The sequence below is a fragment of the Vanellus vanellus genome (genome assembly GCF_965231255.1).
Source record: "Vanellus vanellus genome assembly, chromosome: 4".
In the NCBI taxonomy this organism is placed as follows: Eukaryota; Metazoa; Chordata; class Aves; order Charadriiformes; family Charadriidae; genus Vanellus; species Vanellus vanellus.
Genome location: NC_138909.1, coordinates 73157491 through 73171849, shown reverse-complemented (window position 1 = coordinate 73171849; position 14359 = coordinate 73157491). Strand labels below are relative to the sequence as shown.

The window sequence follows — 14359 nt, the reverse complement described above, 5'->3', positions numbered from 1 at the left end:
TTACTGAGGAAAGAAAGTTCTGTCTCTGTGACAACTCCATTTTGAGTTTCTTTGCTGAAACTGTAAACAAGTTGCCAACTAATGTCAAATTTGGTACCGTTTTTATAAAGTGGGCACTTGTCCACAATGAGCTGGATTGAGGCCACTTACCTAACAGTATTCTCAGGGTAGGAATTTATCTTTAGATGCTACAGCTGGTGCTAGATTTTTCTTAATCATAGACCTTCTTTTGAAATAATAATAATTAAAAAAAAAAAAAAGACTGACTTCTGAATGTTTCCTGTAAATAAAGCCTGTGGGGCCAAGCTCTATAGGCTGGAATGATTATATTCCAGCATCATGAAGCAAAAAGCATAGCCAAGCCTGAGTGTGCCATAGTTCCAGGTGCTGTTAGGAGCAGAGGTGCTTATAGAGATGTTAGCAGAGCGCTCTCTTCATTTGAATTATTTTCTCAGCACAGCAGGGGAACAATATATGGGCCTTAAGCTTCTGCTGAAAACTGCAATATTTGCTAAGAAAAAGGGGAATTCTAAGATGAAGCATTGCCCTGGCCGAACTCTGTTCTTGCTTGTCTCAGAGGGTTGCTGTGTGGCCTTAAGTCCGCTATTTAACATCCTTGTGCCTGTTATCACGTGTGTGAATGTAATACTCCGATACTGCTCTACCTTGGAGAAAGGCATGGGCCTCGACTGACTTGTGTTTGAAGAGGAGCTAAGATTATTGCATTAACAGTGTTGTATAAATGCCACATGCTCTAAACTTGTGAGCGAGCACTTTGGCACTAAGATGCGTGGTGTGGATGTGGTCCCCAAACAGCATCTGTGAAGATAGATGTTGTCTGCATGAATGGTGATGCAAAGCACCTGCTGTAGGCAGTAAATTACACCCCAGCCTACTGTTCTGGGGTTTGCAAGTGCCTGGGCTCCCGTGGACCTCAAATGAGGTGGAGAGCGCGTGTCCCCAAAGTACAGTCCTGCCGTCCCAGCCACACATCCATGTCGTCCTGCCCGGACTCTGCCTGCCTGTCCTTCACCCCACCGCCTGCCAAAACCATGTCGCACGTACCGAAGCCTGAGTTTCGCAGCCCTGTGGCCGTTCCAGGCCCGGCAATTCAGCCACCCCGGCTCCCTTCGGAGCGCCGGTTCCGCAGCGGGGCGCCGAGCAGGCAGCCCCCTCCTCCCCGCCCCGGCCGGGCCCGCCGGCTGCCGGTCACCGCCTCCGACCTTTCCTTCCCCGGCCCTGTCAGAGCGGATCAAACGGGCGCGGCGCTGCGATGGAGCGGCGAGCGGCAGCCGCCGGGAGAGGAGGAGGAGGAGGAGGAGGAGGAGGAGGAGGAGGAAGGCAGAGATTAGCGCGGTGCCGGCTGGCGCAGAGGCGCGGCTGAGCGCTCCAGCGGGAGCCCGGGGCCCTGCGCACCCTGCGAGAGTCAGAGGCGGAAGGAGTGGGGATGCGGCTGCTCACCCCGCGCCGTTAAACCTCCCGGTCACTCGCCCGGGGGAGGGTGGGCAGGAAGGTCCGTCCTTCTCGCTGCTCTGCGGGCTCAAAGCGTGCCTGTGCAGTCCCCTCCTCTTGCTTTTATCCCAGCCCCGGAGCAGAAGCCGCCACCGCCGCCCCCTCTCCCTTCCTGCGCTCTTCCCACCATGAGCGGGGCTGTTTTCACCTTATAAAGATGGCGGTGTGGGATCGCTGCAACCTTTAGACTAATGACTGTCAGAAACATCGCCTCCATCTGTAATATGGTGAGTGCTGGCGGGCAGGCGCGCCGGCGAGGGCGGGGGGCGGCGGCACAGCAGCCCCTCCGGGGGCAGGCCCGGCTGGGGGGGAGGTGTGGGGGGGGGGGAGCTCCCAAAGGGGGCTCCCGGCAAAAGAAACGACCGCATCCCGGCGGGGAAGCCGGGCAGGCTGCGTCGGGATGTGGCCGGGATGGAGTTGGCCGCCGGAGAGCGGCGATGTCCCAAGGAGTTTTCGCGGAGCAGCCCGGGAGTGGGCCGGGGAGGGACGGAGATGCTGAGCCGGTGCGGGGCCCTCCGGAGCGGGGCTGGCCCTGGCCTTGGCCCATCCGCGTTGCAGACGGAGCCGCGGCCCGCCCTTCGTCCTCCTGCCCTTCCTCCCGCCCTAATAATCCTGCGAAAGGACCCCAAAGTTGGGTTCTGAATCCATATTAAGTCAGTGAACCCTATTTAACCCTCTCGGGGAGGTACTCCGTGGTCTCATGGGGCCAGGTTACAGAGAAGACAAGGATGTTTAGATGCCTGATAATACGCTTTTGGATCTCAATGCTGAGTACCTGTTCTAGGAAGTCTTGGCTTTAGAGCTAACATCAAGGTTTAGCTTGCACTGCACGCCACTCAGAGAGGACTGCTGTTTGTTAATTGCTCTTGAATCGCTCAGCTTTCTCTAAATCAGACTAGACAATTAGGAAGAAATAAGGATACGTTAATATTTTTGTTTGTTACGTTCAGGATTTGCTGTTTTCCTCTCCAGGAACAGTTGAAAGGACACTTTCAATATTGTGTTTGGATGTAATTTTAACCCTGACAAACTTGGGGCATTTAATTGAGTTTAGATTTTTGAAACTTCTTGGGGGAGGGGGAAGGGAGGGCTCAAACTTTGTCAAAGGTTTATGAATACAGTGAGGCAGTAATAAACTTGCCAAAGAAATGGGTGTGTGCTAAGCACCCCAATGAAAACAGAAGAGAAGCCTATTTCTGCACATCTTGTTGGTTTAGTCTGTATTTTTCCCCCTTATTTCCAGGTTCTTCAAGAGCAGCTACATGCAATTGCCAGCTTCCCTCCATGTGGTGCCCCAGCATGCCTTGTGCTGGTGATGCCACACATACCATTCATCTGCCCTGGAGAATGGAGCCTACCTCCAGGGTAAGGCAACAGGCACAGCCCCCGAGGCCTGGCTCCTGTGGGCTCAGCAGCAGTGCTCTGGGGGAGGGAGCGGGGAACATGCTTCCCTTCCAAGTGTCCACGCTTCCATTTAAGTGGGCTTGCTCTTTTGTTTCCAACCAGATGCCCAGGGCATCCCACGCATAGTTCTGACTGAAGCCTCAGTCCTCCCTTTGAAAAGCCTGCTCTGAAATGCAGAGAGGGAGGGTTGGATTTGGCATTAAAAAAAACTTAATACAAAATCCAAACTTGGGATAAAATAATCTGGGTGCTCACCTTTCTTCAGCAACAGTAAGTAGTTTTCTAAACTTTTCATTGTTCTTAATAATTTCCAGTCCTGTGGGCCAGTAGGCCAGGGATACTGCAAAGAAAGGTTTAGGAAACAGTACACAATTGAGGAAAAAACCTGGGCACATGTACCTTCCTTCTGAGGCAGGCTGGTTTTTATTGCTGATGAGTGGTGGGTGTGATGCCCTGCAGACTGCATAAGCGAGCACCGCATGAAGGGGAGCTGGAGACTCTTAGGTGGTTTTAAGACTTTAGCATTGGCATAAAGTACTAGCAACTCCATGATTTCTTTTGTGTGGTTCAGACAGATGCACTTGTATACAATATGCTTCTCCCAAAGACTGAACAGGTTCACAGCAAAACCTGTTTTGCTGTATTCTAAGGGTGAGCTGCTCAGCTGTCACTGCCAGCATATCCTGCAAAAGTAGTATCTGAGAACTGGAGAGACTGAAGGGAAGGATTAGAACCTCAGGCAGAAAAGGCGTGCAAGGGCTCATGGTTCAAGACAATTCTACTTCATGGTACCAGTACTGTGACAGAAGGTGAAGTTGGTTTAACAATAATGATGTTTTAAAGCTACATATTCCTTGGGGGCTGTGTACTTAGCTTTTAGAGAGGTTGTGTTGTGCTGGTCACATTTAGTCTTTTCTGGATAACCCGCACAGACTGGAAGTTCTTTTAGGAAAAAAGCTGAGATTTTCAGAAAGTTACAGGAATTCGGGGTTGTAAGAGAAACATAAATTCTTGGAAGTATTGGCAACACTGCATTATGGCTTCTCCAAATACGTGTCTGCTTAGATGAGCTGATGGACTTGAACTCAATGGTCCGTAGGAGGAGCTATGACAACCCTCCATAAGAAAGGGACTTTCAAAGTTTAGAATCACCTTTTACCTGTATAAAACCTGTATATTTGCAGTGATAGTTTGATTTAGAGCATCTGTCGAAATCTACCAGGCAAAGATGTTACTTCCCAGATCTTGTTCCAGCGCTATAACACAGAGCTTGAAGAACTGAACTACTTACAATTTGTGGATTAAGAAATAATTGCATAATTCTTAGGTAATATAATATATTTTGGTATATAATGCTGCATAATGGTATGTTTCTAAGTTATTTAACCTGGCTGAACACAGTAATGAAAAAAAGTTATGTTCTTCTTTATCTTTTTCCATTCCTGTTCCACTTGAGTGTGTTCACAGAAATTTTTCTCTTCTTAACTTTTGCAAAAAAAAATGGATGGTGCCCAGTTGATTTCCAGGGTGGCAGAGGGAGGAATTGGTCCTGAAATACTTGTCCCTCTCTGAATTCAATATAGATTTATGTTTTCAATGGTAGTCAAAGTCTTAACAAAGCTTTTTGTGTTTATTCGTCCGAGTACTTTCATGTCCTGGAGGGGGAAAAACAGAGATGAAATTTAGCTGATCGAATTTAGCTCAAGGGAATCTGGCAGTTCATCATTTTAGGGTGTATGTTTGCTATTTAATTGACAGCCTGAGGTCTAGTATCCCAGATTGTAATTTTTGTCTCCTGATGATAGTAGAGATTTAGTCTCTTCCAGGAAGGATCAAAACAATTGTAGTGAAGCAAGGAAGTCAGGGACAGTATTCAGCTTGCTTGCAAAAGAGATCTGGTACCATATATTCACTGGATAAACTCTCATGTGCTGAGGCAGACACAGTAGGAGCTAAGCAGTAAGGAAAAATTTTAGGTGCAAATTTTTCACTTGACACATTTTTTTATAGTAATTATTCAAATGCACAACTTCTAGAATTAAACAAATTTCCTCTATTGTCTTTTACCAGTTTTGTCCCCCTATTATAATACCAGTAGTACTAGTTATTATTCACTGATTTGTTTAATGAGACCAAAGAGCTAAAACTTGTTTTGCTGGGGTGGACGGGACGAAGGCAACTGTGCCTAGAGGAATCAGTGGGACTTTTACATGGGCACAGTGGCCACCCTCTCTGAAAAGGGAGCTCTAGTCCCCAGGAAGTTTCTCCTGTCTGACTTTCAGACACTGGGAAAGTTCATCCACTCTGTGTGCACACCAGGTTCACCACAGAAGGGGGTATACAGCAATCATCAGCTTTTATGTAGGACAGGTATAGTAGATGTGAAGAAACATAAGATATGCTGACGAAACCCTGTTTGAGGGAACACCAACACCCAGTGCCATGTAACCCTTGTAGACTGTAGACACAAACTAGGGATGTGCTTTTAGCCCCCAGGATGCTGTAATCCTCTTTGGTATTGTTTCTGTGAGACAACTTGATGACTCAAGTACAAAATGCTGCTTCAAAGGTAGATAGGCATGCTGGCATTTTAAGACTGTTGCTTACTGAAATCCTCTGCAGTACGTTTCTCTGTTGATGAGCTTTTGGTACTGGCTCGAGTTCTGAGTTAAGCTCATGCTGCAGCAGTGGACTAGGGATATTGCTGTTATGCGTGGTGAAGGACATCTAACCATTTCAGTATGTATTCACATATATTTTTACAGAGATGGCTAACAAGCTCTGTGCACCATATTTCTCCTAAATACCTTTTAACATTCTGCTGAAAACAGGCATTAATCCCCCCTTTCATAATTTTGTATTTCAAATAACCTGATCTGCACTTTAGAGTGCTCTGTCAATTTAATAAATGGGGCATTCTGAATACATTTGTTTGCTTCTGATACGAGGTATTTTCTGAGATACCTCACAGTTGCTCCTTGTAGTTGTTGTATAGATATCCTTTGGGAAAAAAAATTGCAGTTCCTCAGATTAATTTTGGATTTTATTAATTCAGCTTTCCTGTTACCCTTTCTTCTCATAGTCTCTATGACTTTCATAACAATTGGTGTTTTTCTTCAGGAAAACCTTCACACAATTCACCAGGAATTATGTGAATATCTGTGAATTCCAGCTTTCATTTTTAAAACCAAAATAAAGTTTCTAACTGTCCTGGAAACTAGTTGTAGAGAAAAAACATAAAAACCTGGAAGTCTCTACGTTCAGGAAGTAAATAAAAATAACTGTTAGATTTCTTGTTTGTTTGTTTGTTTTTAATGTCATTGTTTTAGAGACTTATTGCAGGATTTGTTTGAATATGAGGCATTGGCAGAGTGAGGACTCAAACTAGAAACATATATCTGGAAAATGCTTAATATAAAAAAAATTGCAATAGTAATGCTGTAAGAATAGTCAAATTCTGCTTCGTACAATAAGAGTGTTATTGGATTACAGAATTGATCACTGTGACTTTCAATTGGATGTATTCATTTGGGCAACATGCAGTGTTCTTTTCATGACTTTCAAAACTTGTCATGAACAGAGATTAAGGAAGAATAATACATGCCAAGACAGTAAAACAGCTATCTGAACGCATATTTAGATTGTTAAAGGAAAATAGTTTTTTACATCTGAAAAGATTAGTTACAGGCAGTTCAAGTAATGCAGTTTTAGAAGCATAGTCTCAAGAGTGCACTATTTTGGTATGACATATATAGAAACAAAAATATGAAAAATTTAGAAACTTGAGAGTATGACTGACAAATGGGTACTGGCCTGACAAACAGTGTGCATTCCATCACAGGATAAACAAAAGTCCACAAAATATATTTTTTAGATCAGATACAGAAGGATATGCAAAGTGAGAAACATCCTACTATGTAATTTCCAGTGTATAACCTGGACTAATGACTAAGGCTTGTCTTGCATGAATACTTTTTTTTTTTTAATGTCTAAAGTGGTTATCATACACTTACTAGTTGTTTAGAAGACAAGCATGCCAGGACAATTCATGAGTACTATGTGTGGTATACAATGTGTTTCTTTTAGATGCATACAGTCTTTCGCTTTGAGTTGCTGAATTAAGAGCAAACTGGTGGTTATGCTAAATACCTTAACAAAGGAACCTCTTAATTACAGCTCAGCAATGCTGAGTAAGACTGAATTGTGGAAGAGATGGGATTAAAAGCAGACTCTGGACCCTGATTAACTGTGTGTGGTGGGCAAGTGGCACGAAGGAGGTGAGATTCTGATGGGCTTGAAGAATCACAGTCTATGGAGTGCAAATCATGGCCAGTCAGAGATGCAGACAGCAAAACCTCCTCTTCTGATCTTCCTTTAGCCTCAAGAAACTGTCCTTGCTTGGCTGTTTGGTAGATACACTTATATACATTTATATACATTATGTACTCTTAACATCACAGTGTATCAGTACTTCTGGGGAAGAAATGAGCCTGCATCTCCACCTCCATTATAAACATGTTCTTGGGTATGCTCAGTCTTTGCAGAGAAGGCTGCTGAGCTGACAGCTTCAATCCAGCCATTACTGAATATTGTGTGTTGTGGTTATTTAATTTGATTTCACAATTAATGACCTAATAATAGTTGCATCTAAACTGTCCTATGGCAGTAAAGTCTCCAACTGTCCACCAGAATTCCATTTCATAAACCTGTCTTATTTCTGACATGTGTCTGTCTAACTTGAAGATTTCCACTGACAGTGACTACGTCATCTCTCTAGGCAGTCTACCCCGATGCTTCACTGTCCTTATGACTAGAATATTTCCTAATTTCACACCTGAACCTACATTACTATAATTTGAGTACTTCTTACTAATACTCTAATTTGAGTACTTCTTATCCTGTCCGCTCCTGAGATCAAGAACAGACCTGTTCCTTTCTATAACAAGCTATATACTTGAAAATATTGTCATGTCCTGCCTCAGACTTTTTTGTCTTATGCAACACAACCCTGTTCAACCCTTTTTTGCAGGTCATTTTTCTCTAGAGTTATGTTTTTCATTTTGACTGCCTTCTTTTGGATTCTCTCCAGTTTTCTTCATCTTTCTTGAGACCTAGCACCCAAGCCTGGACACAAGGTCCTGTCTGAAGTCTTACCAGTGACAAGTGAAACAGGAAAATTACTTTAAGGACTTTGCAGAGTCCCGTCTGTAAGAATTTCATTACGTTGTCTACAGTTGTTGTTGTTATGTTTTTTGGTTGGGTTTTTTTTTTTTTTTTTGGAAGTAGCACTGCATAGCTGTTCATCTTACACTATGCTACAGTCTCCAGACTTTTTTCCTTTCTCTCCTCCTTTCTCTCCTCCTTTCTCTCCTCCTTTCTCTCCTCCTTTCTCTCCTCCTTTCTCTCCTCCTTTCTCTCCTCCTTTCTCTCCTCCTTTCTCTCCTCCTTTCTCTCCTCCTTTCTCTCCTCCTTTCTCTCCTCCTTTCTCTCCTCCTTTCTCTCCTCCTTTCTCTCCTCCTTTCTCTCCTCCCTTAGTCAGGTGTTTCCTATTCTGTACATGTACAGGTGATTCTTCAGAATTTCACACTTGTCTCAGCTGAAATTCAACAGGTTTTAGAGCATTTCTCTAAAATGAAAAGAAGTCAAAAATTGACTGCCAAAAATAATTTTGAATTCTGAACCTGTCCTGCAACATAACTGCAGGCCTCATAACTCATGTTATATTGAGATTTAATGAAGATATTCTTTCTTCTGTCTCCAGGTTATCAAAGAATACTCCAGCTGGTGCAGCTGTGATAAAGTCTAGAGGGTGTCTTGCCTTTAGAAAGCTCTGAGGCACCACGTACGCAGCCTGGGTGGCCTAGACAAAAATGTTATTGAAGAAATTATAGTCTGTAAGCAAACCTCAGTCTCTTTTTCACTTGTGAGGCCATCTTGAGGTTATGAGTTCTGAAGACAGAAACTGGCCAAAAAAAAATGTTTTTGCTACTTGTTCCAGCAAAAGCCTGAGTGCCACTAATCCAAGAACAATTAAGCTGGGAATGGAGACAGACTCATGAGAGAATACTTGGTTGCAGTTTGGTAAAGAATGTCTAATCATGGAAACTTTAATGATCAATATTTTAAAAAATTGTTTATGGATTTAGATACTGAACTTGTAACACACCCCTAGAACCTCACTTCCAGTACATGGTTGCTTTGTGCTTTGAGAAAACCAAGTTCTTCAAGCTATATAAGACCAAGTGCCTTAAATACTTCTTCCAAGATTTTAAGTGATTCAGGATTTCAGGCCTCAATTTTTATCTGTTTCTTGGTAACGCCACAGTAAAAAGCTGAAATTATTTATGGAATATGTAATACTTAGATCTGTGATTAGAGATAGTTTAGTGCATCCAGCAAAAAAACAAGTTAGACATCTCCTTTCAAGCTGTTGTAATTTACCTTAATGATCCGAAAACTCTTTGGAAAAAAAGGCACAAAAATTATTTAGATACATTGTCTTAAATTGCCTTTCCTTCAAAAATATGAGTACACCATGGGTTTTAGGTCAGTCAATATCCTCTTACTGTTTACTATGATCCACTATGTTTTTCATAGCACCCTTTCTTTCCTCTATTATCTTGTGGCAACAAAGTCCAAAAATAACTCTGCTGGAGGAATAATAAAACTTTTCTTTGCAGAAAGAAAAAAGCTAATCTGGTTAAATTACACCATCTTGTGGGACTTACATTTTAGAAGTTACAGAAACATTTCAGATTTTATATGTAGTATCAATGAGTTTGGAAGAAGGCTGGTTCAACTATTCCTATTACTCACCATACCTCTCTGAAAGTTGAGGTTGTCCCTGAGGATAGTCAAAGTCCAACACTGAGGACAAGTGTTTATTGAAAGCAGTTGCATATATACTGCCTGGTGTGATATTGCTTGCTTTTCTCTTACTCTTGTTTTCTTTGTGTTGCTTCTGGGAGATAAGTTTGGATTTTATTTACAGTTGCTTCCACTCTTTTGGGTTATCCACCTCTGCCATTTGTTGGCCAGGAGGCCTTCTACATCTTTCTTCATCTTCTTTTTCCCTTCCCTCCCATATGCTATGCCTTCCAAAATCCTGAAACTCCGGCTGCCTGGCCCTGAAGCCATTTCTATTTTTATTCTAATTTCTCTTCTACCAGCCCAGATGTCACCCTTAGTTTGTCTTAAGTGTTCAGTTTCTCCCTTCAGGAAACAACCCTATTTCAAACACATTGCTCTCACTTTCCCTGAATACTAAGGAAAAAAAAAATCTAGTTCACAGCTTTATATGATCTGAAGCCCTTCGTCATGGACCAGCCAGCTTCCTTCATTGATCTCTTTTTCCTTATATATTTGTTAAACTTCTGTTTTCACAATTCAAATTTTATGTGGTTTTTCTTACATGTTTTAGATTTTCTTGAGAGCAAGATATTTCTTGTTATTTCTTATTTTGTATTTTATTGTTTGATGGTTATTCATACTGCGTTTCTGTTTGTTTGGAATTAACTATTTAATAGGTTTTCCATAGGTGACTTATGAAATGTCCTAATTTCTTTACCGTACTCATTTACTTTAAATTAAGCACATGCATATTTCTAGAAAGTTAGTGCCGTTTTGTATCTCCATCACACTAGAAAGTCTAGTCTGATTTGCTGTCTTCTGTTTGCAGTATCTTTCATATTAGCTCTATTACATTTCTCATCCTCCACAGAATAATTGTATTTAGGTTATTTTGCTACCTGTGATTTAATGATCTAATCTGATATCTTTTTTCTTTTCTTCCTGAACTGTTGTTTTGTTTACATGTTAAAGTGCAAAGGAACAGGAGTTGGTTTTTTTTTTTACTTAATCTGTTTCATGTGATGCAAAGCACAAATTAAATTCTTAGCAATATTATCAGAAACTTCAGCTGAAAAGAAAACCGGCAGGCTTATCCATTGGAAGGCCTAGAGCAAAATAACAAGAGGAAAAAAATATAGGTCATATGGCCAGACAGTTTTTGGAGTGATGCTGAGATAGAAATCTTGGCTTACACTGAATTGATCCATGCTTGGCTATGTCTCCAACTGTATGTCTTTGCCATTTTGTTGGGGCTAAATACTGATTGTTGAATTAAGTGGTAAAACTTCAGAGAAATCAAGGTTCACCAACACCACAGAATACATAGTAGGAGTTTCCACATTGACCTAGTTCTCATTCTCATAAGGTCTGGCCACCACAGTCACTTTGTTGCATTTCCTTCATTAGTGTACTCTTTTAAGAACGAGCCCATCTCCTTTATTGTCTCTATACCCTGATATAGATCTATTTAATAGTCCCAGATCCCAGTTCACTGACTTATGTGGTCTTTCCTCATTTCAGGCTCTGTGGCCACGCTGCCACTCTTGCTGGTTTTCATGAAACTACAGCGGATTCAGCTGCTGTAGAATATTTCTCCTAGCTGAAGGACAGGACCGTGTATAAAACCGCAGAGAATGGATTGTATTAAAAATATTTGAGCAGGTTTTCACTGCAGAAGTGATGAAAATGACTTGCTGGGAATGGGAGCAAACACAACCATGCTTAAAACCACATTAAATAGTCATGGTTGACTTTTGCTGTAGATTAACCTCAATAGGCTAACATGTTTTCTATATTTGATATGTTTGGTTTAAACAGAGTTCTGAATCATCTTTAACACATCTCTAATAGCATATTTTTTCCATCTTAAACCTGGCTGGGGTATACAGTTTCTGGTATAGTTTGGTTGGAAAAAATTCCAATTGTTTCTTCTGCCATCATGTCAACTGCTTCTTGAGGAGACTTCTTAGGCAAAATGTGTAACATATATGCAACGTGGCATGGTTTGAGTTTACTAAATAATCTGTCTACACTTTTTTTCTCCATGTAAGTAATAAATCCTACTTTGAAGTATTAGGTCTCTGTGCTTCTTACTTGTTTTCCTACTCTTTTTTTTTTCTGTGAATTTAACACTATCTTTTTGGAGACCTTAAAATAAACCAGATTGAAATTGCCTTTGATATAAGAAGGCACAACCTCTAATGAAGTCCACGGGACTTATGTCAGCTTACCCAAAGATTGAATTTAACCTCTGTTTTATTGGGAAACTGGCACATGGTGCTTAGTTTTATTTTTGCAACAGCCAAGGCCTGGTTTTGGAGAGGTAAAGCTCTATGACAAGCTGTTACTAAGGATGTTTTGTTTCAACAGCATGTACTTTGGAAATTTCCATGCAATGTATAGTTTTTATATGACGATCAGTTAGTGCACATCGTCACAGATTTGTTTGGTTTTCAGTGATAATTCTGTTTGGTAAATCCCAATTCTTGCTCTTTCTCACAATATTTACAAGACAATTTAAATACTAAAATGGATTTGTCAAACCATCTGGCATCCTCTGAAGAAAGAAACCCTGGCCCTGGAGGAAAGGCAAATGAGTAATGTAGGAGCAACTAGTTAGCAGAGCACTTGCATTCTACTTGTGTAATAGCATACACAAACCTGTGGTTTATGAAAAAGTAGGCGGTTACTTTTCAGAGATATTATTTGCAGTGAATGCTAGAGGGAGGATTTTTTTCAGTGTGGAAAATACTCCCTGCAAAACTGGAAAATCACACGTTTCATTCTTATGTTAGGTGTCTTGATTTAAACGCTAAAAGTGTAATCGAAGAAAACCTTTGCTTTGATGTGAAGGCTGTACAATGAGTATTAACATGAAGATGGTTTTCTCAGAAGCTGCATTAATCTTCTCTAGACACGTTTTTCTTTTATCTGACAAGGTTGTGAGGGGAACTGTGGCCATTTGCTTCACTGGTAATATCAGATAAACAAATGTCTATCAGTTTCCTCCCTCTCGGGAAGTTGGATGCTTTGCTGAATCTGTGCAGCTTTGGCAGGGCTGACTTTCCAAGCAAAGGAACTAACCTTCGTATGGAACTTACATAAATATCACACTGTCACCTCTGTTGAAAGGTAGCCAATAATGGATTTGTATAGATCATTCCTTTTTCCAAGTTTCTCACTGAGGCCTAGCAGAGCCCACTGAGGACATATAATGTATCCTTAAGCTTTGCATGGAGCCTTGTGCAGGTAAAGCACTTCAGTCTCAAGGGAATGTCTGGGCAACCACGTACACTTGGTCTGAGCAATCAGCTGTGTCTATGTGAGGGAAAGGGAGAGAGTGGAAAGAGATCCGCTAAGGGGAGGGGAAATACAAAATCTTTGGAGATTTCTGGAAACTTCCAATTTGAAGGAGCTGTTTTACTTTCAAGGCCTGCAAATTCTCGAAGAGCACCTGTGCTGAGTTTCACACCACTGCTTCTGTTGACTAAAATCATCTTCTTCTGATGAATTGACATGAAATAATAAACTAATCTAGCAAGAAGTGGTGATGGTAGGTGCAGTAAGGAAACACAAATCGGGCTTTGGGGAGAAGTTGGGGAAGGAACACCAGAATTATTGAATCTGATTACCAGTAACTGAAAATTTTACCTGATGAAGCCTCTGAGCAAATGATATATTGAACCAACATCAGGAACACAGAAAATTTCAGAAATTTTCAGATGTTTTACATGTTGGAATGTTTACAGGGCCATTTTATATGGTTTTATGAAAGTCAACTTACTGTGCTTTTCTTATGTGATGGAAATCCTCGGGTGTAATACATTAATGCTTCACACTGCAGAGCATGGTCAGTAAGGAAATAAATATGATGTCAGTAAAGCAATTATCATGCAGATTAAAAATTAGCTAACTGATAGGTCTTGAATAAATATATGTAGGGAATTCTTTGTCCAAATACATTATTTTTTTGTGAGGTTCTACAGGGATCTATATGCTTATACAGCAGATAGGAGTGATGACATTTGCTTTGGCAGCAATCTACCTTGCTTGGTAATCTAAGCTTGTTTATAAATGGGCATTTTATTATAGCAAAACTACAGCTAACCCACAAAATTAGTGGTTGTACTTCGCAGACCAGCAGTTGTGAAAGCAACTTTGCTGTTGGAATGAAGATACAGCTGAACATAACTTGCCACATGGAGGCAGTGGCTAAGAGATGTAACAGTGCTTGGGCTTATGCACTCTTTGATGTTAGATAGGACAAAATGGCAGATATATTACACCTGATTTTAATATTTGAGATGTTGTTTCCAGAACTGTGTGCCAGTGTGGAGCCGATGTATTGTTAAAGGCTGCTGACGAATTAGGAGGGATTCAGAGGAGTTTCAGTAATGCTTAGAAAACCTCTGCCTTACATTTAGGAACTGGTTTATCCAAGGTAACTTTAAGGGTTTTGCTTAAGATCAACAAATATCTTTATGAGGTGAGAGGGTAATGGGATCCAGCTGTTCGTGTACACAGTAAAAATAAGGAAGAGGTGAGTGTGGGGAGAAACACTGTTGTTGTGACCTGTTCACTTCTAATCAGCCTT

At 41.4% G+C, this 14359-nt stretch overlaps 1 protein-coding gene across 3 annotated transcripts in view; it reads left to right on the top strand.

Annotated features, from left to right (window-relative positions):
• Nucleotides 1–1682: 1682 nt before the first annotated feature.
• USP46 (ubiquitin specific peptidase 46) overlaps nt 1683–14359 on the top strand; it is a gene marked incomplete at both ends in the record, with an annotated part of 28956 nt that continues 16279 nt past the window's right edge. For 2 of the 3 annotated variants that reach the window (XM_082482967.1, XM_082482966.1), the window contains one exon: nt 1683–1739. In XM_082482967.1, the coding sequence (XP_082339093.1) occupies nt 1704–1739 (36 nt within the window). Of the gene's footprint in view, nt 1740–2796; nt 2878–14359 lie in introns of those variants that run through there. The other variant, XM_082482965.1, reaches the window with a different exon arrangement.